The 21,626-nt window shown below is 49.3% G+C and overlaps 9 protein-coding genes across 9 annotated transcripts; 4 read left to right on the top strand and 5 right to left on the bottom strand.

The window, feature by feature from the left end:
• Positions 1 to 334: 334 nt before the first annotated feature.
• On the bottom strand, positions 335 to 4,224 carry P175DRAFT_0471541 (uncharacterized protein; the record flags this gene model as incomplete). Its single annotated transcript, XM_040895095.1, has 7 exons — positions 335 to 1,861; positions 1,953 to 2,260; positions 2,500 to 2,510; positions 2,585 to 3,189; positions 3,248 to 3,531; positions 3,704 to 3,920; positions 3,973 to 4,224. 7 exons carry the CDS (start codon positions 4,222 to 4,224, stop codon positions 524 to 526), a joined length of 3,015 nt encoding a protein of 1,004 aa, XP_040756307.1. The 3' UTR covers positions 335 to 523.
• Positions 4,225 to 4,775: 551 nt separating this feature from the next.
• P175DRAFT_0471536 (acyl-CoA thioesterase) lies at positions 4,776 to 5,664 on the top strand. The gene is made up of 2 exons (XM_040895094.1): positions 4,776 to 4,945; positions 5,016 to 5,664. Exons 1-2 carry the CDS (start codon positions 4,866 to 4,868, stop codon positions 5,422 to 5,424), a joined length of 489 nt encoding a protein of 162 aa, XP_040756306.1. The 5' UTR covers positions 4,776 to 4,865; the 3' UTR covers positions 5,425 to 5,664.
• Positions 5,665 to 5,904: 240 nt separating this feature from the next.
• On the bottom strand, positions 5,905 to 6,399 carry P175DRAFT_0528429 (uncharacterized protein; the record flags this gene model as incomplete). The annotated part of the gene is made up of 1 exon (XM_040899613.1): positions 5,905 to 6,399. The coding sequence occupies one exon, from the start codon at positions 6,397 to 6,399 to the stop codon at positions 5,905 to 5,907; it is 495 nt and encodes a 164-aa protein (XP_040756305.1).
• Positions 6,400 to 7,725: 1,326 nt separating this feature from the next.
• Positions 7,726 to 10,182, bottom strand: P175DRAFT_0498012 (IlvD/Edd family dehydratase). The gene is made up of 3 exons (XM_040896413.1): positions 9,335 to 10,182; positions 9,110 to 9,264; positions 7,726 to 9,051 (listed from the first exon to the last, which is right to left on the bottom strand). Exons 1-3 carry the CDS (start codon positions 9,911 to 9,913, stop codon positions 7,836 to 7,838), a joined length of 1,950 nt encoding a protein of 649 aa, XP_040756304.1. The 5' UTR covers positions 9,914 to 10,182; the 3' UTR covers positions 7,726 to 7,835.
• Positions 10,183 to 10,587: 405 nt separating this feature from the next.
• P175DRAFT_056010 (putative DnaJ domain protein (Mas5)) lies at positions 10,588 to 12,501 on the bottom strand. Its single transcript, XM_040900960.1, has 6 exons — positions 12,305 to 12,501; positions 12,224 to 12,250; positions 12,095 to 12,153; positions 11,573 to 12,026; positions 11,336 to 11,513; positions 10,588 to 11,277 (listed from the first exon to the last, which is right to left on the bottom strand). Coding segments are annotated over exons 1-6 (1,275 nt in total). The 5' UTR covers positions 12,306 to 12,501; the 3' UTR covers positions 10,588 to 10,721.
• Positions 12,502 to 12,558: 57 nt separating this feature from the next.
• Positions 12,559 to 15,202, top strand: P175DRAFT_0554167 (glutamate--tRNA ligase MSE1). The gene is made up of 7 exons (XM_040900541.1): positions 12,559 to 12,944; positions 13,009 to 13,081; positions 13,141 to 13,178; positions 13,241 to 13,654; positions 13,732 to 13,989; positions 14,052 to 14,218; positions 14,277 to 15,202. Exons 1-7 carry the CDS (start codon positions 12,675 to 12,677, stop codon positions 14,866 to 14,868), a joined length of 1,812 nt encoding a protein of 603 aa, XP_040756302.1. The 5' UTR covers positions 12,559 to 12,674; the 3' UTR covers positions 14,869 to 15,202.
• Positions 15,203 to 15,968: 766 nt separating this feature from the next.
• Positions 15,969 to 18,469, bottom strand: P175DRAFT_0528425 (putative microtubule associated protein (Ase1); the record flags this gene model as incomplete). The annotated part of the gene is made up of 4 exons (XM_040899612.1): positions 15,969 to 17,899; positions 17,952 to 18,166; positions 18,237 to 18,289; positions 18,353 to 18,469. The coding sequence occupies 4 exons, from the start codon at positions 18,467 to 18,469 to the stop codon at positions 15,969 to 15,971; spliced, it is 2,316 nt and encodes a 771-aa protein (XP_040756301.1).
• A 619-nt stretch (positions 18,470 to 19,088) lies between these two features.
• On the top strand, positions 19,089 to 20,576 carry P175DRAFT_0554165 (Mov34/MPN/PAD-1 family protein). The gene is made up of 2 exons (XM_040900540.1): positions 19,089 to 19,232; positions 19,301 to 20,576. The coding sequence occupies exons 1-2, from the start codon at positions 19,208 to 19,210 to the stop codon at positions 20,278 to 20,280; spliced, it is 1,005 nt and encodes a 334-aa protein (XP_040756300.1). The 5' UTR covers positions 19,089 to 19,207; the 3' UTR covers positions 20,281 to 20,576.
• A 267-nt stretch (positions 20,577 to 20,843) lies between these two features.
• On the top strand, positions 20,844 to 21,543 carry P175DRAFT_0528423 (uncharacterized protein; the record flags this gene model as incomplete). Its single annotated transcript, XM_040899611.1, has 2 exons — positions 20,844 to 21,096; positions 21,158 to 21,543. 2 exons carry the CDS (start codon positions 20,844 to 20,846, stop codon positions 21,541 to 21,543), a joined length of 639 nt encoding a protein of 212 aa, XP_040756299.1.
• Positions 21,544 to 21,626: the final 83 nt, after the last annotated feature.

The following is a 21,626-nucleotide window of genomic DNA, read 5'->3' as shown; positions in this document are numbered from 1 at the left end:
CGGAGGGAGCCAGGACGGGAACTCTTTAAAAACAACCACCGGGATTGATTGATCAAGCAATTGATTATACATACCTTTACCTTAAAACCTCTCATGGAATACCATACGGAATTTCAATGCGATAATGCTTGATGATTGTCGTTGTTTTTGCTGCGTACTGCTTTGTCGGGTCTGAATAACCCAATGTGTGCTGTGTGCTGGTGCTCGTATTAGATGTGAGATGTGAGAACTATCCCCGGTTTTTATGATTCTAGACTTCACGGGGAGTGGGGAAACTTTCGAGGATTACTTGCCCCAGTTCTTCCGATTTGGTAGAGGTAGTAGAAAGGATTGGATTGGATTGGTATATATATATATATATAATAATGTATGTATATGTATACTGATCTATCTATCATAGCTCGTAAATGTTTAGACAAACACCTAGTATGCCCATGCATGTATGCAAACACCAAATCTTTTAACCAAGCAGGGGAAATATTGACAACTTTTCATGTATGATGGTTTCATATTTGTAGGTGCTCTATACTCCGTTAGCAGCAGCAGCAGCAGCAGCAGCAGAAGCGCCTTGCTCCTGCGCTTGTCGTGCAGACGAAATATCAACCAGTCCCACCCCCTGCACCAGCGCAGGTACGCTATCCTCCCCGTCGATATCAGGAATCGTTCCGTGACCGATAACAATCTCCTCATCTTCAGGGACAGGTTCCCAATCCGGTGCTTCGCGCGGTCCATCCAGACCTGCTGGCGGAAGACCCCACGAAGGCATTTTACTGCGATACTTCCATGCACCATCGTGATCCGAGTAAGCCACGGCGTGGAGGAAGATTCCTAGCTCGTGCACCCCAGGGTCCGTGTAAAGCTCTGTCCCGCAGACATCGCAGATTTCGCCGGAGAGCTTCTCGCCCTTGCGCTTGTGGTAAGCTTCGACTGCGGCTTCGTGCTCACGCGACATGATGGCCTCGACGACGGACGAGTCAGTACCTGGTGGAACAAGGGGTGCCGTTGTGAGATGTGTCCGGTAGGTGACTGTTTCTGGGAGCTCGGTGCGGCCCATTTTCATTAGACGGTCGATAATCTCGTCGTCGTGCTCGGCGGTGGCTTCGTTCCTGCCGAGCTCGGGCCCGAATACGCGGCGGTTCGAATAGATCGGGTCGTTGCTAATCGGGTGGCCCAGGAACTGGAGGTGGACTCGGATTTGATGTGTTCGGCCAGTCAATGGCAGGCAGTGCACGATACTGTAGCCTTCTGATTCATTGAGGTATGACGGCGGAGGAGTGGCAGGGCGTGCGCCATCATCCTCTGCTCGGGTCTCCGCGACGGGGGGTGTCGGAGGGTAATAGGCCAGCCTGCGGAATTTGGTTTTGGCCTCCTTCCCTGTGGCACGTACTCGATTGAGACCGAGCTTGGGGCTAACGGACATAATGGGCTGGTCGCAGATAATGACTCCGTCCGGGAACTTGCCCTTCACACGCGCGACATATTCCTTCTGCAGAGCCCGGGCCTTAAGCTTCTCAGTCATCATGCTCGCGCCCTGGATTGTCTTGCCAATGAACATGACGCCGGAAGTCAAGCGGTCTAGACGATTGCATGGCCGTGGGGTGAATTGCTGGCCGTACTTGGAGCGCAGGATCTCGATGATTGAGTTAAAGTGGTATCGCCCAGTAGAGTGGACGGGGACTCCGGCCGGCTTGTCAATCACAAGCAAGTCATCATCCTCATGGATAATCCCGATCTCGTTGCCTGTGACAGGGGGTTCGTGCCGGTGAAGGGTATGCGAAATGACCTGGCCGTTCTTGACGATGGTGTTGGGGCCGGCTGGTTTACCATTGAGACACACTTTTCCGTCCTCGAGGGCTTTTATCTTTACACGTCCATGTTAGCCTCTTTTCTAACCTTGAACAATTATAACTCGAGAGAAAAAACCCCCCCCCAAAACAGGGGCCGCAACGTACATAGTACTCCGGTGGTCGGTCGCGAAACTCCGACGTGAAGATATCTACCAACTCCCTATCCCTCCATCGCTCCTTGCAGTAGGTATTGTAGGTGTAATGATAAGGGCGCACGCGCCGCAGCCCTCCCTCAAAATAATATGTCGCAGGCGGATCGCAAGGTGTGATGGCGACCTTGGGCGGTTCTTCGACTGGGTCGGGAGGAGGCACCTTGAACGCGGTGTCGACAGGGACGAGGGACATTATGGGGGCCCGAATCCTGCCTCGTCGCAGGAGGTATTCGGTGATTCGAAGAGAGGGCGCCAGAGGAACTCAATGGAAGAAAGTCTAAAGGGATCTGTTGAAAACGAAATGAGCGTGTGTGGTGTTTGTTGGTAGGAGGGAGGGAGGGGAAGAGGGGAAGATAAATTATTTTTACAAATTTGTTCCTGATCGCCGCCACATTAAGGAGGAAAAAAAAAAAAAAATTCAAATTTAGTCGGTATTCATTCAAGCTTGAACTATAAGCTATTATTATAACACGGCAAAATGGAGAACATAAAAAAAAAACATATTGTGAGTCTAATTCTTTATATTCATTTAGTCCTTAATCCCTTAAAGGTCTTCAGGCTGGAATTGGCGCATAATATCCAAACTTCTCTTCGGGATCATATTGCGCCTTCAACGCCTGCAGCCGATTAATTCTCCACGGCTCATACCCATACCAGCTCTCCGGTCCTTCATCCCCGGAAGCATAGTTGACATATGCATGTAATTCATCCGAATCTGTCCCCTCGAGAAGAATCTGTCGCAAGTTATCTCCAAACTCCTTTGCGCCGGCGTCAAGACCAGCAGATGGCGTATAAACGAGGACAGGAGAGAGCAGAAGGTTGTCCTGTCGATGAGGGAAGGCCGTTGAATATTCGGGAATGGCTTGCACGCCCTGGACTGAGTATTGTTCGACCAGAATCATAGAGTGATTGTATGGCGACGAGCCCGCGGTTCCTTCAGCGAATGCATCGAACATCGCGCGCTGGGCTTCGATGTTGTATTTCGGGAAACTGATCGGATACCGCACCTTTGAGGGGCCCCCGAATCGACAGCTCTGGGTGTCAAACCCTGTTTCAATCCATTTCGGAATATCCGTGAATAAGCCCGTGGCTTTGTCGGCAACTTGATAGCACAGCTCGCGGAAGGGGCGTAGGTATTCGTCTTCAATAGTCGGGACGCCTTCGCGAAGAAAGTTGACTTGAATGACAGGCTACGGAGAATGATCAGTAGGCTGCGGGTTAAGATGGCTAAAGGAAGGGAACAAGTACATTTTCCATATCCACCTCAGGATTGCGGCTAATCACTGTCCAAATCATAAATCCTGGCGGTTGAATTGCCGAGAGCTGATCAAAAAGAGCGAATAGATCCTCTAACTGGTCATGGGTGAAGATCAGATATTCCCACGCCCACATACCATCATATGGAACATCATAGATCTTCGACGTGATTGACGTGACGATTCCGAAATTGTGACCAGCGCCTTGCATGGCCCACCAGAGGTCACTTGTAGGACCGTCGGGCGACACCGTCAGAAGGCTTCCATCTGCTGTAACTAGACGCATTGAAACAAACTGGTCGGAGATGAGCCCATAGTTGCCTTGCAAGGAACCGTGGCCGCCACCCAGAGCGGGTCCAAGGTATCCAGTACAGTCGCAGACTCCGTGGACTGAGATCGCTCATGGTTAACTTGGCTACTACAAAAGATTGTTTTTTTCGGGACTCACCAGTCTGTTTGCCTATTTCCCAGAGTGCTTGGGTCACATTCCCTGATTTAATCCCTCCCCCGAATGTAGCTGATTGTCCATCTTCCGAGATGGTTACTGAGTCTAGCCTATGCAGCCAAATTTCAAGACCATGCTGTAGGGTTGACAAGGTTGAGATGGTCCCATGGCCACCATTCACTGCGAGGAAGGGTATGTCATTCTCATTAGCATATTGAACCTGCGAAGTGATTAGCTCCCTCCGAAGACCCGGTTTCGCAGTCAAGACGAACCGTGTTGACCACATCTTCTTCTACTGCTACCTCCACGACAACGGTGAAGTTGGGTGTACCATAAGGCGACCATCTCTGCGTCGCCGCGGCGAACTGAGGAGCATCCGGCAAGTAGATATTTGCATCTGGAGAAAGGTATGGCCCCAGGTTTGTGAGAATATCGCTTGGGGACTCGATACGGGCTTGAGTCCTCGCAATGAGCAAGGTGATCGCGGGGATCAAGCGCAGCGCCCAGCTGTCAAGAGGCGCCATTGTATTGACAGGTTAAAAAGCAGGGGGAAAAAAATATATATAAAATTAATGTCGAATTGGAGGTTCCTTTCCACCCTCATATATTTACTGGTCTCTGAGACATGGCATAAAAGAATGAATAGTGTTCCGGAAATAGTAAAAGCCTGATTGCGAGTTGGAATGACTGCATTCCATACAACCTGGTTTCGGATCCTGACACCAAATTCATATTGCCTGCGGCTATTGCTCTGGTTGTTTGCATATTGATTAGAAATGTGCTGAACAGATTGATTTAATAAAGATATAATAATGCAGAGTGGTGATTATTTGGAATCGAGATCACAGCCAGCCAAAATATAAGACAGCCGATTGTTACTAGGAAAGGAGTGTAGATTGCAGGTAGAGGTGAGATTGATATCTCAAGGTACTGACAATAATTTCCAATATAGTATTTCTATGATCTGGATCTGATAATCCGTGATAATCTAACTTTATAAATATACATATTATTAGATTGTACATGAACCTCGGCTCAACTGCTGATATCGGTCGCATCATTACTTAGCTATTCATCACTTCACCTCTCACTCTTTCAACCCACAGAAAACACACAACAAACCCTTACCAAGAAAGAAAAGAAACATACCAAGAGTAATATATATATGCCTCTCAAAGAAATCGCGCTCAAGAAGCGCCGCACCCGCAAAGACTACGTCTTCCATCAAGTCTACCGAACCCGATGGTAAGCTCCGCGTAACTCCACTAGAATAACTAACTAACTAGTAATAACCATAACTAAACCATCACAAAAGGCACGACAACGACATGTACGCGCATCTCAACAACACCGTCTACGCGCAACTCTTCGACTCAATCATTAACTCCTACCTGATCACCGACTGCGGGATGGACCCCTTCTCCCCAGCTCCAGCCCACGCCTCCCAGATCGCTGTCATTGCCAGCTCCTACTGCGATTACTTCGCTTCCGTCTCCTACCCGGATACCCTGGAGCTCGGCCTCCGGGTCACCAAGCTCGGGGGCTCCAGCGTCACGTACGAAGTCGGGGTATTCCGGGAAGGCGAAGACGACGTCAAGGTTGTGGGGGGGTATACGCATGTATGGTGTACGAGGGAGGACATGAAGCCCGCCAAGGGGGGGATGGAGAGGCGGGTTCGAGAGGCGTTGGAGAGGTTGATGGTTCAGGATGGTGCGAGGCTTTGAGATGGGTTTCGATTCAAGTTGGGGGTTTCCTACTCACGGTAAAGTAAAGGGGGGGGGTTGAAGTACTCCGTGTACTAGGTACGTATGTAGGGCTTGCTGTATCGTGTACTGGCTAGAATAGACAGGTCATTATTACTAGGTAGGACCTGGTAGGTAGTAGGTACCTGCTCGGACTTATTCTGTATAGTATGTGGGTATCATATTAGAATTATTGTAGGTATGGTGGAAATCACATTTAAGACCTCAAAGTACTCCTAGTACTAACGTAATATCAATCACAAAAAAACTTCTATCCTTTTCTATACCGAGCCCAGGCGCCTTTCCCACAAAAAAAATAGACCGAAATCGTCACGGTCAACAAACCTCGCAACATTAACAATCGAAAAAAAAAAAAAGAATACAAATTAACCAATCCGCTCAGCACACAGCTATTCGCAGGCATGATAACAGTTGCTTGTCGAAGGATATATAGAGAGATAGTTAATTCATCTTCTCCGGGACTATGCTGCACCGAGAAACATTCGAGCTGGGAGGGAAAATCACCCGGCGCATCGTGTTGGTCTCGGCATCGAGGTACCACTTCTGATACGGACCCGGAATGAACTTCCCTTTCGAATCCCATCCCGCAACATACGTGTCTCCGTCGTCAAGGAGGAAAAACATGAGCTCCTCGGGGCTGCCTCCGTCCTGGAGGGTGACCGTATGCAGGTGGCATCGTTCTTCCATTTCATGTTCGAACATGTATCGATGGAGGATACGGCAGTAAACGAGAGGGATGGGGACTTTCTCATCATGTTCGCTGCCATCCTTATAAATGAGATGCCATCCACGTCCAGGGATGTACTTGTAGATGCCTGGCACAGGGGATTGCCAGCGCTCCTCCTTGTGAATGGATCCCTGAATGCGCTCCCCGCGCTGGAACCAATACGTCGGGCAAAACGCATTTCGCATGCAGAGAAAGAGGTTGGGGGCCATGACGAATCAATAGAGTTGAAGGAGGGATCGATTGGAGCGAAGAAAACAGGAGGGTATTTCAAATCCGTAACAAGATAAAAACTAAGAACGCTCACTTTTTTTTTTTTTTAGGAGAAGGCAAAGACGAAAAGAGACGAGCAAGAAACTCGGACGGTGGGTTACAAGTCGACATCCATTGTGAACAAAGCAGGGCAAGAAGAAAAGGGTGAGGGTTGATCGCAGTCAAGAAATGTCAACACAGGGCTCCAGAACTTCACGGCCCAGTGGTAGTATTCGTATATTTATGAAGAAAGGGGGAAGAATGGAGTGTCGTGAGACTCTTGCGACTGTGGAATGATGCGGTGAGGCGAAGAGTATAAGGACGCCAACAGAAAAAAAGAAAGGCGACCAATCTGGCCAGACCCGGGCCGAGAAAAACGGAGAAGTTTCGAAAAATCGGACCTGAGAATTCGGTATGTAGCACAGATCCAATAATAAAGAAAATGCAAGAGCTTATTGCTCGTCAGGAGCGCATGGTGATACTCGAGCAGCTGACTGGAGGAAAGGGAGAGCAAGGAACATGACGAAAAAATCTTTCCAAGGATCATAAAAGAAGAAGAGGATGACCTTAAAAACAAGAAGAGGAAAGAAAAGTGGATGCAGGATGAAACCTGGAGGGGCGGTCTGATTTTTTTTTTTTCTCTATCCGAACACACACACAAGTATACATCTTCAACTTTCAAGTACAAAAAGATTAACGTTGAATTCCACGGGAAGCTGAAAATCAGTAGTAATTTGACCCACTGATCCACTCGGATATTTGATTCTTTCTCTTACGGATGTGTACAACGTAAATAAAGTACTACTACTACTACTACTACTATTGATCGACCGGAATTCTATCTCTCTAGTCCAGAGCTTTAAACCATGTGCTCATCATCCCGTACAGAATTGGCTAACCCAGTCTTCCGGAATCTCTTTCCTGCACTGATCGGGTCAGAACAGTTATACCTAGCCATTTCAAATTCATCCTCCTTCCCAGCTTTACTCTAGCGTGACCGCCAATCCTGCCCAGGCCGGTTTTTTATCGAATCTAAACAGAAAATGAGGTCGAAGGAGGATTCCGATCGCAATTTACCTCCCAGTCGTCGAGGTAACCAGTAACACAGTACCCTGGACGCGGCTAGTGGTGAGCTTTCTCTTTGTGTCATCAATTTCTGCTCTTGGTCCTCAGCTAACTAACTGATTCCAAATTGATAAGACGCTGCGTAACACCAATCCTGCACATGTGATGTGATTGACTTCCCTTTCCCTCGATTGATCTATGATGCATGCTTTTTTTCTTGAAAGGGGGGGGGGGGGGACCTCTGGAATTATACGGGATGCAATATGATTGCTATTTATTTTTCTGATCAAGGAAAGCAACTCTCTGCGTGTGACTCCTGTCTATAATTCACCTAATGATTATGTCGAGGGATCTCATAGCGCTGAGCGAGGCGCTGGTACTTGACCGCTTCACGCAACACCATGCCCTCGTTCAACTGGCTCGTTTCCTTCCTGAATAACTCTTGCCATGGCGTCTGACTGTCCGGAACACCATAGCCTCCCTTATCTTCCAACTCAGCTCTTCGCTGGCGCAGCTCCTCCTCAGATAGAAGGATATCAACGCGTCGCTTGTTTAGGTCGACACGGAGTCTGTCTCCGTTCCGGAGAAGAGCCAGATTACCTCCTGCTGCTGCCTCGGGGCTGGCGTTCAGGATCGATGGCGACCCGGAAGTACCCGACTGTCGTCCATCTCCAATACATGGCAGGGACTTGACCCCCTGTCGAAGAAGATGTCCCGGTGGATGCATATTCACCACCTCGGCCGCACCTGGATATCCTAGCGGACCCACCCCGCGCATCACCAAAATACTTCGGTCATCGATGGGAGTGGAGGGGTCCTCCAGCTGGTTATGGTAATCCTCCGGTCCATCGAAAACTACAACGGCCCCTTCGAAGGCGTTAGGATCCTCGGGATTCGCCAAGAACTTCTGTCTGAATGGTTCGGATATTACACAGGTTTTCATGATGGCTGACTGGAATAGGCTTCCTTGGAGGTGCACGAACCCTGCGTTTTTCATGAGGGGATCGTTATACGGTTTGATGATTTGCCGGTCCCACGTATGCTGGCCTTTGACGTTCTCGGCGACCGTGCGCCCGTTGCAAGTCAAGACGTCAGGATGCAGTTTTCCAGCATCGAGCAACTCTGCCATGATGGCCGGGAGCCCACCAGCCCGATAGTATTCCTCGCCCAGAAATTCCCCCGCAGGCTGCATATTAAGTAGAAGCGGGATGTGGAACCCAAGCCGATCCCAGTCATCCAACGAAACATCAACTCCCATGTGTTTCGCGATGGCATTGATGTGGATGGGGGCGTTTGTACTTCCGCCAATGGCTGTGTTGACGATGATAACGTTTTCAAAGGCCTCGCGGGTCATGATATCACTTGGCTTACGATCAGTTTCCACCATTTCGATAATGCGTAATCCTGTCTCATAAGCACACTGGGCCCGTTCGCGATAAGGAGCCGGGATGGCCGCTGACCCCGGCAAGGCCATTCCCAGTGCTTCTGCCAGTGCGTTCATCGTCGAAGCAGTTCCCATTGTATTACAATGTCCTACGGATGGCGCGCTGCGGCAAAATCGTCAGCACTTGCTTCTCAACTTCCAGTTCTTTGCTGCCAACATACCCTCTGGAGATGTAATCCACAAGCTGCTCCTGATTTATTTCCCCAGCCGCGTACATCTCTCTTCCCTTCCACACTACCATGCCAGACCCTGCTAGTTCATTTCTCAAATAGCCGTTAAGCATCGGTCCAACATTGAGGCAGATGGCGGGGATGTTCTTCACTCGAAGTTAGCCTATTTTTTATTTTTTTTTTTTTTTTTGAAGGCCACAAACAGGGTTTACTGACCACGGTGGCAGCAGCCATCAGACACGCCGGTGTCGTCTTATCGCATCCCGTCAAAAGTACAACTCCATCCAAAGGATAACCATGAAGGATCTCAACCAAGCCCAAATACGAAAGATTCCGGTCGATACATGCTGTTGGCCTTCGGCTGCTCTCCTGAATAGGGTGCGTAGGGAATTCAAAGGCAATTCCGCCCGCCGTCCTAATACCCTCACGTACACGCTTAATAAGCTCTAGATGGTAGCGGTTGCACGGTGCGATATCAGACCCAGTCTGGGCGATTCCGATGATGGGCTTTCCGGCCATGAGCTCCTCTCGAGTGACCCCATAGTTGAGATACCGCTCGATATATAGGGCTGTCATTGCCGGATTGGTTTCACAATTGAACCAGTTGGCCGACCGTAGTTTACGGCCCGACCGGGGAGCGACTGGGCTATTCTTCGCCGATGCCAATGCTCTCTCGAGCTCAATAGTGCGCTTCCGGAGCGCCAGTAACTCCTTTTCAAAGTCTTCTATGTCTCCTCCCCGGCTGCTACTCGCCTTGCAAGTGCAGCCTTCACATGCCTGTGGTGGGCAAGGCATAATTACCTGAACAAGGTTAGGGGGCAGAGCACGTGGAACTAACTAAATCGCTGTCAGCTGTGCTTATCAATCTTTTAGCTCTCTCCCCTTTTTTATTGCCTTTGTGCATATATTTCTAGTTATTCCAGGAGGTGAAAAATCCTTACCTTCTTATAGTAGCAAGAATATGGGGAACGGGCAAATATAAATGCCGTCCAAACCCGGGGAATGTCCGAAGCTGTGAAGGGCAGCCCACAAGTCCCAAGAAAATTCTTCCAATCGCCGAAATAACCGGGTAATTTAAATACCAGCAGCGAGAGAGGGGGAGAGAAACTTAATATGGATTTATCTGCAGCTCCAATTCCACTCTTTCGGATCAGGCACATATTGGTCCAGCCAAACGAGAGCCCTGAAGATACATGCATGGTATGACCCCCTCTCTTCCCCCAATGTGCGGTTCCCTACCCCACGCTATGACTCGGGTTCTGGAGAAAAGCATGGGGGCCGCATAGCAGAGGCCAATTGGGCCCTGTGAGTCATTAACTTCTCCGAGCGGCTTCATTTTGGAATTTTACTTGAAGTGTCTAGAAAACAAGGCGACAAGTCTGCTGAAAACCCAAGTAACAACTTTCCATGTTTATTCGTAAGAATCGATCGTAACGCCAACGATGCCAGAGAAGAGGAGTGGTGCCAGATGCATCGAAAAGTTCTATCATCTCGTAAAGAAATCCCTGAGAAAAGTACACTCAAGGGAAATGGTATCAAGTACAGAGAATCGTAAGAGCAGAAGAAAGAAAGAAAAAAAAAAGCCATAGAACCCCCCCCCGCATCACTGAGTCGTGCACTGCGCCGTCTCGCCCTCTTCCTCCTCATCTTCCCACGCAGATCCCCCTTGGGCATCCTGCGAACCAAAGTCATCCAGGTTGCCCTTGGGGTCATAGTCCACTTCGTCGACGGTGTCCGCATGAATGGGGGGGTCGGGCTTGGGCAACATCGCCTTCAGGTTTTCGAGAATCTCGGCGCTAGGTTGCCATTTCTCGTCTGGGAATCTGATGTTGACCGTAAGGTATAGGTCGCCACGGACATCGGCACGCTTGATTGGCATGCCTTCGCCAGACACCTTGAGAACCTGTCCCGGTGACAGGACCTGTCCTGGGGTCTTCGGATATTGAAGTTCAATTCCTCGACCGTCAAGATGCTTGATGACCACGCGATGCAAGCCTGTCAGAGCCTCCGCCAGCGTCACATCGATGGTCGCCAAAAGATCAGCGCCAGCCCGCTTGAACGTCGGGTGGTCCTCTTCGACTAGATGGAAGACGATATCGCCCGGCTCTTGACCAGGCACCTGATCCGCCTCGCCTTCCAGGACGATCTTGTCCCCTTCCCTAGACAAGAGTTTAGCGTGTGTTCCTTCCAGCACTTCTGCCCGGAAAATTGACCTACCTAGCTCCGCGGGGAATGTAAATTTCCAAAATCTTCTTTTCCTCCGTCGTCTTCTTGCCCTTGCACTTCTTGCACTTATCCTTGGGGCTGAAGAATTGACCATCACCATTGCAGGTAGAGCACACCACCGTCGAGGGAGTCAGGAACTGTCCCATGCGAGTAAGAACCTGCTTGAAACCTAAAAGACGATTCCTGTGAGTCTCAAATCCCCATTTGTGAGGCAGCTTGCCTGCGTACCTTGTCCATCGCATGTAGAGCATTTTTTCGCCGTCGCCCGTTCCTTGCCACCTTTACCTTGGCAAAGGCTGCAAATCACGTTCTTGGTGCTGGCAAACTTAACAGTCTTGCCCTTGTAGAGATCCTCGAGTTTGACTTCGTATTTCTGTTCCTCGTTTGGGCTCTTCCGTGGTCTCTGCGCATGCGGTCCGCCTGGCATCCCACCCATCCCGGGCATACCGCCCATCCCGCCCATCCCCCCAAACATCTGCGCAAGGATATCATCCAGATCCGGGCCTCCGCTCATTCCAGGCTCTCCCGACCCGTTGAAAGCCCCCATGCCATGTGTGTCATAGATCTGCCGTTTCTCTTCATCGTAAAGAATGTCGTAGGCTTCCTGGACGGCTTTGAATCGGATCTCTGCAGCTTCTCGCTCGCCCTCGGGGACCTTATCGGGATGGCTCGCGAGAGCAGCCTATAAATTTCACATGATTGTCAGTCCTGATCGGCCCGATGATCATAGGTTTAGAGACGGGGTTGTACTTTGCGATAGGCCTTTCGGATTTCATCTTTGGTTGCGCCTTGAGTGATTTCTAGCACCTCTATAAAGTTCCAATAATTTTATTAGCCTTCTAGATGGAAGTGAAAATAGTCCATGAATATATTATTTACCGTAGAGGTCAACTTCAACTTGAGACACTAGTTTGATCAAGTTAGTAAGTGGGCAGCTTTTGTCAGATTGCAGGAACATACTGTCGTCGCGGAGAACTGCGATCTATGGAATGCAGCGGAACAGAGTAACAAAGATATAATTAGCGGTCCAAACCCCCCAAAAAAAACCAAAAGATCGAAATTTATGATAGAGAATGTTGGAAGGTGTTGTTGTTGGATGGCGAAGAAAAGAAACCATAGATAGAAATCGATCGATGCCAAATCGCTGACCCGAAAATTCAGTCCGCCTTTTATTTTTATTTTTATTTTTTTTCTTTTTGGCTCCGACAATCAACGCCGCCTTCGACCTGCACCAACAACTGCTTGCCATCTCTCCCATCCCAGGGACGAAACGACAACTTATCCACGTTCCCGCGCAACTTGGCTCAAAGTTGAGCTTTGCCTTGTACCCATGAGGAGTCCACGTCCAGGTCTTCTGGCCCGCCGTTCGTGGACTTGCCTCCAGTGCCGACATGCCAGTTCATCATCCCCCGTTGCCTCGAACCTCCGCACCGGCGGTAACAAGAAGACCAATCTCCCCGAATTCCCAGCCAGAACCCGATTTGCGCCGTCGCCAACCGGATATCTACACTTGGGATCTTTACGGACGGCATTGTTCAATTACCTGCTGGCTAAGCGTACTGGCGGGCAGTTTCTCCTGCGAACCGAGGATACAGATCAGGTATGATTACATAGAGGCGGCTGCGTTTACAAATGAGCGCAGGACTGATGAAAGGGATATTTAGAAACGCACGATTCCAGGCGCAGAGCAGAGGTTATATGAAGATTTGCAATGGGCCGGGTTGCAATGGGATGAAGGTTAGAAGTGGATTACAGTTGAACACTGTTCCTCGCTAATGGAAGCTGGGCGATCATAGGTCCGGTTGTTGGGGGGCCGTACGGTCCGTACAGACAGGTAAGATTACAAATGCTTCATTTTTATATATATGTTCAAGCACTAAGAATCTTGACCAATAGTCCGAACGAACAGCTCTTTATCGCAGCCATGCCGACGACCTGATCCAAAACGGCCACGCGTATCGTTGTTTCTGCTCCGCGGACCGACTTGACGCTTTTGCAAGACATCGCAGTCAAGCTGGGCTTCCTCCGGGATATGACAGAAAATGCGCGGATATTTCCCCCGAAGAGTCCGCAGAAAAGGCAGCTAAGGGTGAGACACACGTGGTTCGATTGAAGGTGGAGGGATACCCCATGTTCGAGGATTTAGTGTATGGCAAGACAGGACAAAACCGCTCGCCCAATAAGTTGGATCTTATTGAGCGCGTGTATGATGATCCGATTCTGCTCAAATCCGACGGACACCCTACCTATCATCTGGCGAACGTTGTGGATGACCACTGCATGAAGATCACCCATGTTATCCGAGGCACGGTGAGTTCCTCAGGGAGCAAACAGGGCTCTGTAAATGTCTTGCTAACGAAATTATTTTCTTATTTGATTTTATTTAGGAATGGATGTCCTCAACCCCGCTGCATGTTGCGCTGTATAATGCGTTCAAATGGACACCCCCGCGATTCGGCCATGTACCTTTGCTGGTGGACAAGTCTGGACAGAAGCTGAGCAAGCGCAATGCAGATATCGACCTGACATTTTTTAAAGACAAGCAGGGCATATTCCCCGAGACATTGGTAAACTTCGCCGCTTTACTAGGATGGTCCCATACCCAGAAATCAGACGTTTTCGGTTTGGAGGAACTGGAGCAGATTGTATGTCCTCCCTCGGTAATGCGCCTCATGTTACCACCTAGATTGACATTTTGCGATTCTAGTTCAACCTCAAGATTACTCGCGGAAACACCGTGGTCGCATTTGAGAAACTCTGGTTCCTTCAAAAGGCCCATGCGCAGCGATTCGCCGCGAATGGTGGTCCTCAGTTCGATAAACTGACCTCCATGGTCTCCAAAGCTGTGCAGTCCACAACTCCCACAGAACAACTGTATGTGATGTAGACTGTTCCCCTAACAACTTTTTTATCTCTATCTAACCAGGTATAGGGCCAATATTCTACAATCCCGTTCCTTGAACGAATACGTTACGCCTCTACTCCAGGCAGATGCCAAGTCATTCACCAACGCGTCAGAGTTTGTCCAGCGCAACTTCACTTTCTTCACTACCAAGCTCGAACGCCCCGTATACACCCCTACAGCAGGCTCTACTATCGCGATGTCTACTCTCCACACAGCCGCCGCAGCCCTTTGCCTAGTTCCAGAGTCCCACTGGACCGTCGCTACTCACAAATCCAATATTTCGTACTACGACGGGGCAGGAGAAATCTCAACAACGCCCGGATCCGGCGAAGGCCAAGAAGAAAAGATTCGCATCGCCACCGAAAAGGCTTTCAAAAAGGAGCTATACCATTATCTCCGCTGGGCCCTCTCGGCAGGCGCACCTGGGCCGGGTATCCCCGAGACGATGCAGATCCTCGGCCGTGCAGAGAGTGTCCGTCGACTACAGGAGGCAATGCACCTAACCACCACAGATGCGGGGGCTCGCTCTCCAAATGCTGTTAGAAGGGCCAAGGCTCCGCGACGGTCAGATCCTAACCCGGATCTCTCCTGGATGGGGTCTCTTTCTCCGTCATCATAATGCAGTGTCTTTCTAGTCATTTGCTCCGTATATATCTATCTCTCTCTCTCTCTCTCTCTCTCTCTCTCTCTCTTCAGGCGACCTTCCTTGCTTTAGTTTACTTTCCACATGTATTATAAGAAACTTTCCGGAACCAGTCCATGTATTTCTATCAAGATCACAATGATGCTCAACTCCTATAGCCTATGCTAATCAAACTATGCATTCATTTCCATCGCTGCGACAGTCGCTGAAAAGCTAGTACTCATTATCCGGGGACTGACTGTGCATGCTTTCTCAGCCTCGGCCCAGGAAGTGATCTGAGAGATGAGTGGAAGTGAAAAAAAAAAAAAAAAAAAAAAAAAAAAAAACACCCTACGGACTATATTTTCCAGTCTCCCAGATATCAGGTATACCTTCTTTACCTATACTATACAATTCACTTTTACGAGATTGATATAATTATAGTGAAGAAGCCAAATCCATTCCTAAATATATCAGAAATATTCAACAAGACCGGTGTACGCTGCGCTGATATGAAGAACAAATGAAAGCCAAAGTAGGGGTTGCGGCTCGCGCAAATGCCCAAGGGAATAAACAGAGTAAGCAATGCACAAAAGAACCGGGATCTCAAAGACTAGCAGAGCAAAATTAAATCATAGGAAGAAGATAGAAAACATTATTCAAGCATACAAGCGAAAAAGCATTGTACAAGAAGACAATAAAACTTCCAAAGAGTTGTGGGTGGTATCGGGGGGTATAGCCTTAAAACTCTTTCATCTCTTTCAGTGGGCCCGCGGCTCTGATAGCAGGGTGTCCTAGTGATCAAGACCAAGGTATCGAAATGGTATCATCCAGAGTTTGAACATAGAAATTAATTTATTTTGGGGGTGGGGGGTTTGCGCAAGTCGAGTCGCTGATGGCTGGGGTAAACCGCAACAATTAACCATTATATCGGTGCAGGGCGTAGCAGTTGAGGGACGTTAAGGAGATCGGTCATGGAGTCATCAATATCAGATGGTCTCATAATCATGTCCTTGAAAAGGATCCGAATAGCGCCAAGCAAGCAGTAGAACAAAAGATATCAACTAAACGAGGGCGATAAGATGATCGGGGAATCTTTAATAAGGCTCCATATCGTCAGTCCAGTCGCCGTCACTTCCAGCTACTCGTACCAGATGCTCGTTCCGCATTGGAGTTGTCTCTTCCGGGCTAACGCTTCGGATACCTTTCGCCTTTTTCCCTGCTAGAGAGACAGGCTGTTGATGCTCCTCAGGGGCCAAACGCTTTCCATGCGCAGCACAAAGCTTGGCATAATACGCGTCACTCGCATCAGCTTCTGAATCTGAGCCGTCATCGAAAGTCTCCCAATTTTCTGAACCGGTGATGGCTGTGTCGACGGTGGAGGAATTAGACACTTGCCTAGGTGCTGGAGGCGGAGGAGCATGTTGCAAGTATGGGTTTGGCCGTGGAAACGCTCCTTGCAGTGACGAATTGAGAGACCCAGATGAAGTAGATGACTGGGAAGATTGAGAGAATCCAGCAGACCGCTGAGAAAATATGGAAGAGCTCAGGAACGAGCGCTGGTTACGATCATCATAAACATCCTCAGGGCTAACTGGTCGGACGAAAGAATTGGACATAGCACTAGCACAACGAGGAGGGTCAAACAGATAACTTCCTCGCTCATCCCTGTTTTCACCCCCAGTCAGGGCTCTCATCCTTGGTGGTGGAGCGCGAGATGAGGGCAATTTGCCATTCACGGTGCTGGATGAGTATGTCCCTGGACCACGACGATCAGCGGAGTTATTTCCATATGGCATATTTCCCAGTGGAACGCGTCCAGGGATCTTTGTTGGTGACCTTGCCCCAAGTCTGGAGGGTCCAATAGTGTTGTATTTGGGTGGATTTCCAGTTGGAGTTTTCGTGCTAGATCTGGGAGGAAGGGGACCGCGCATCACACTGGCAGGGCGAGATGGAGGCGCAATGTTCCGCTTGATGCTGCTTGGGGGTACTGATGGTGTCTTCGAACGTGCCGGGGGCTTTGCAACCACCTTGGTGAGTTCGTCAAGGTATCGTTCGCCATGAACAAGGAATGGTCGCCCGTATTCATCCTCCCAATTTTCCAACAATTTCCTCAAATCGGCTTCCACTTTGGGTAACTCCTTGGCAATCCTCTTCCTCATCTTCTCTTCTCTTAGCAGTTTTCCGGGGTCACGTCTCTCCCCCTTGTTTCCGCGGGCCATGAGACGAGATGCATCTTGGCTTGAGGCGGCCAGTGCCTCACGTTCGGCAAGGAGGCTCCTATGCCTGTCAATAAGCTGCAGGGTCGGTGCACGTTGTTCCTTTAGGGCATCGAGGCGCGCAATTTCTGCCTCGTGTGCTTCCAAGAGAGCATCACTATAAACATCAGAAAATGCGGGTGTGAAATCGAGCATCTCTTCTTCCGAAAAATAAAGGTTATCCCACAGCTCCTGCAGGCGGCAGCGTGCGTCCTCAACGAACAGATGCAAGTTCTGTCTCTTCAGTTCGTTGAGGCGAGTGAGCTCTTCTTCAAATTCATTGATAGTTCTCAACCCACAGCCACGGTTCGCTGCAAGGAATGCCTTCCTATCACACTCCTCAACGCCGAATCGTTCCCAGAGCCCTTCTACGGAGTTCTTGAGGTCCTTTAATTTGCGCTCGCGTCCTCTTTTCTCGTCAAGCAGTTTTTCCCGTCTTGCCAACAGGCTAGACAAGTCTGATTCGTGAAGTCCCAACTGCTCTGGGGATTCGCGATAGTGCTGAACAATGCTCGAATCTGTCTGGGCTTGAGGAGTTCCAAGTTCAGCCCAGAGCTTAATGATCTCCTCGCAGGTAGTTTGAACCACCTCAAGACGGCGGTGGTATTCTTCGTAAACTCTAGTGAATTCATTATCGAGTGCAGTTACATATGTCGGAGAGAGATCAAAACTAGGCGCTATCGACGCTCCAGGCGCTGTGGGAGGGAGTTCAATATGAACAAATGTTGGTTCCAGGTGCGACGAATATGATTCCAGAGCCTCAACAAGTTCTAGAAACTGTTAGCACGGTGTCCCCCCCCCCCCCCCCCTGACAAAACATACTCTTAACTTGCTCATATCGTTGGCGGTGCAATTTGCTGACCGCGCTGTGTTGCTCTCGAAGAAAGCTGAGACAGCGATTCAGTGGGTACGTGACGCGCAGGTCATTGTGATCGAGATTGTATTGTCCGTTCTCCTTTTCGTCTACCAGAGATTGTTCCATTTGTTGAATTGCGCTGATGAGCTTATGCGCCTCTTGTGTCATCTCATTTTTCTCGCTGAGGACGGGTTAGTAGTGCGGACTCATGCATACCCTGAGGCAACGAGGCTCAGGCGCATATCACTTACTCGTCGACCGTCTTCAAGTGGTTGTTCAGTGTTTCCGACAGCGCATTGAAAAGCTGCGCTCTTTAGTCAGTTCCCAACAAAATCAATATATCGCAAAGTGAAGGAAAACAACAAACCTCTGCCTCTCGCGAATCGCGTTCATGATTGGGGATTCCGATCTCATCGAAGATCCCATGGAGCTGGCTAACGATGTTGTTGACCTGGGTGGTCAGGTAGCTTGTGTCGACGGCCATTGCGACTTCAACCCCCAAGCTCGGGAAGGGAAAATCCGGTTCAGCGTATTTTTGTCTGCTGTCGAGACAAACAATCACAGGATCGGTAGTGTCAAAGTATGTGATCCGCTGTCAGTCATGGAAAGTGCAGCGGCGCTGCGCCGGAGAAGAAAGCAAACAGGCAGGCGGATTCCACGCGAGTCAACAAATCAACAAAGGAAAAAGAACTTCAGGGCTAGAGGACCCGCAGGGTTTATATGTACAACACCACCAATGCAAGTGAGTGGATGCAAGGGCGAGAGGACAAGGGGAGTGGAGGAATCAATAAAGGATGATTATTTCTTTTGGAGAGGGGGGAGAGGAAGAAGAAAGGAAAGCATCACATCATCATAATAATTGAGAGCGGTCGGTCCTTCCTTCCTCCCAAATCGGGATTCCCTATTGATTGATGACGGTTCCTCAGGCAACCGCTGACTAAGCAATGCCCCGCCCGGTTCTGCCCGTCTTATCCTCACCGCCCTCTGCCCTCTCTCCACATCGGCTTTATCGACGACGAACTTCATCACGAAGTATTGCAGTAGCAACTTAATTTCTTCCACTGTACTCTCACTTTTCATCCGGTTTTAGCCATTCTTTGCCCATATACCTTTCATCGCACGCCTTTTCTATCCCGCCTCCGAACGTGATTGATCTTTATATCTCCCACGCCTCCACCTACTTTCCGCCTGGGGAATCTTTCCCCGCCAAACCCAGTCATTCATGGAGACTGCTCGGCGATCCTGGGGTTCGTACACCAAAATTACCCTCATAGCTGGTCCTATGCTAACTCGAAATTCTTTCCTGCCATTCCAGAGCTTGAAAATGTTGTCACTCTCATCGATCCTCAACGAGATGCCCTCTACCAATATGATGACGAAACACACAAAGCCCTCAGTAATGCCCGGCCTTGGGCGAAAGACCCGCACTATTTCAAATCGATCCGAATCTCTGCAGTCGCTCTGCTAAAGATGGTCATGCATGCCCGTTCCGGAGGCTCGCTCGAAATTATGGGTCTGATGCAAGGCTACATTCTCCCGGAAACATTCGTCGTGACAGATGCTTTCCGTCTCCCCGTCGAGGGCACAGAAACTCGAGTCAATGCCCAGGAAGAAGCAAACGAATACATGGTCTCATATCTCCAAGCCTGCCGCGATGCCGGAAGGATGGAAAATGCGGTGGGATGGTATCACAGTCACCCGGGATACGGATGCTGGCTCTCCGGAATTGATGTCACGACACAGGATATGCAGCAGCTCGGCGGGCCGTTTGTTGCTGTGGTTATTGACCCTGAACGAACTATCTCTGCGGGAAAGGTTGATATCGGCGCATTTAGAACATTCCCCAAGGACTACACCCCCCCCAAGGAGGCGCAGGAGGAGGACGAGTATCAGACGGTCCCTCTCAACAAAGCAGAGGATTTCGGGGCCCACGCATCGCACTACTACTCCCTAGAAGTATCAACTTTCAAGAGTGCACTTGATACCGAGCTTCTATCGCTGCTGTGGAACAAGTATTGGGTGGCTACTCTCAGTCAGAGCCCACTGTTTACCACTCGTGATTATGGAAGCAAGCAAATGATGGATCTTAGCCAAAAGGTCCGCCGAGTGACTCGGAATATCGAGAACAGTAGCTCCCGTGGAGGCGGTCCCACTCAGGTCAAAGATCAACCACTGGAGAGGGTCGTAAAAGATGGACAACGGATCGTTTCGGAAGAAGTCAAGGGATTGCTGGCGGCGGAGGTAAAAATGCAACTCTTCCAGGGAATTGGAGATCAAACAAGCGCCGGAGCATAGATTTCTTCTCTATTCAAGCACTAAATAACAGAAATAGGTTTGGTGTATCTTCCTTTTTCACTCTTACGTAGCTGAACAGAATCTGGTCTTAAGTAACTATATCGTAATGTCTTCTAGCTGGGTTGCTTGAAATGGTTTTGATTCCTATATGATAGGCTAGCCAATGCTAGGTAGGTATATAGAAAAAGTATAAGACATAAGAAAAAGGATATATAGAAGAATTGAAATCATCAGAGTGAAATCTGCAAACACATAAATCGCTAGGTATCCTGTGTCGTAACACATCATTATCCAGCCATAACCGAGAAGGTGCTTCTCATCGAAACCCAATCAACGCCCCGTGAGGAATCAAGAGGCGAAGGGAAATTTTATACAAGAAAATGAAAAGGTCCAAGCCAGTACCCATTGCGTAATATGAGATGAAAATATTTTCAGGAAGAAAGATACGAAAAAAAAAAAAAAATAATAATTCACAAGGAAATTGTGAAGCCGTCGAGGTCGAGGGGAAAAAAACAAAGGAAATCGCTAGGATTGTCTTGGGAGGCGAGGGGAAGGGAAGCGAAATGACCGCGGGAGGGAAGGCCGCGGACAGTAAACAAATAATGTATAGTTCGGCTGACCAGGTCAAAGGAGGGACGGAGGTTTTTGGGTCAACAAAAGTAGCCAGGTGCAATGTCCCCCGGCGACGTCTGTCACAGATCAACAGATTGACTCGTGATCTGGGCCGGGGAAACGTGACAGGAATGAAAATCAGAATGCGCACTCTGCAGAGTGCAACATCGCATAATGCAAAGAGCAAGAAGGGGGAAGGATATGGTTGGTCTGGCCCACTCGGTGGGCGAACAAAGAAAGGTAGTGTTGTTGGCGTCAACCCAAGGTCCACATGATTTGATACGCCTTGGAAGTGTAATCCAACGGGGCCAATCGAATGATGTTGTGCGATTCATCGATTGTTCTTTCGAAGCCGCCGGATGCGCAAGGTTGCATTCCCTGGGAGTAAACGCCCAGCGTGGTGAGTCCAACGCCAATTTTGGGCGTGGGATGCCATTAGCGCATCTGATAGGCTATCTGTATCGAAACTCGACACGTCCTATCCCGTCGTTCGCGGCCGGGATGCCGTGTGTCACATGCAACCTGGCTTTTGGTGCTTTACAGGAATCCCGATTCAGAAAGCAGTCTACGCAGTTCAGAAAACGGTTTGTTAGTCTTCAAGTCATTCCGAACTCCAACAAAAAAACAAGTCAATGGTTCTCAAGAAGATAAGAAGTGGGTATCGCCAAGATCAATCAAGAATTGCAGCCAGCTTCCATCAGAGGAAAACCGGCTCAGGGGTATACACAGGGATG

Source organism: Aspergillus ochraceoroseus (genome assembly GCF_002846915.1).
Source record: "Aspergillus ochraceoroseus IBT 24754 chromosome Unknown P175scaffold_1, whole genome shotgun sequence".
Lineage (NCBI taxonomy): Eukaryota > Fungi > Ascomycota > Eurotiomycetes > Eurotiales > Aspergillaceae > Aspergillus > Aspergillus ochraceoroseus.
Note: the sequence above shows the minus strand (reverse complement) of the source record. Positions and strands in the feature narration are given on the sequence as shown.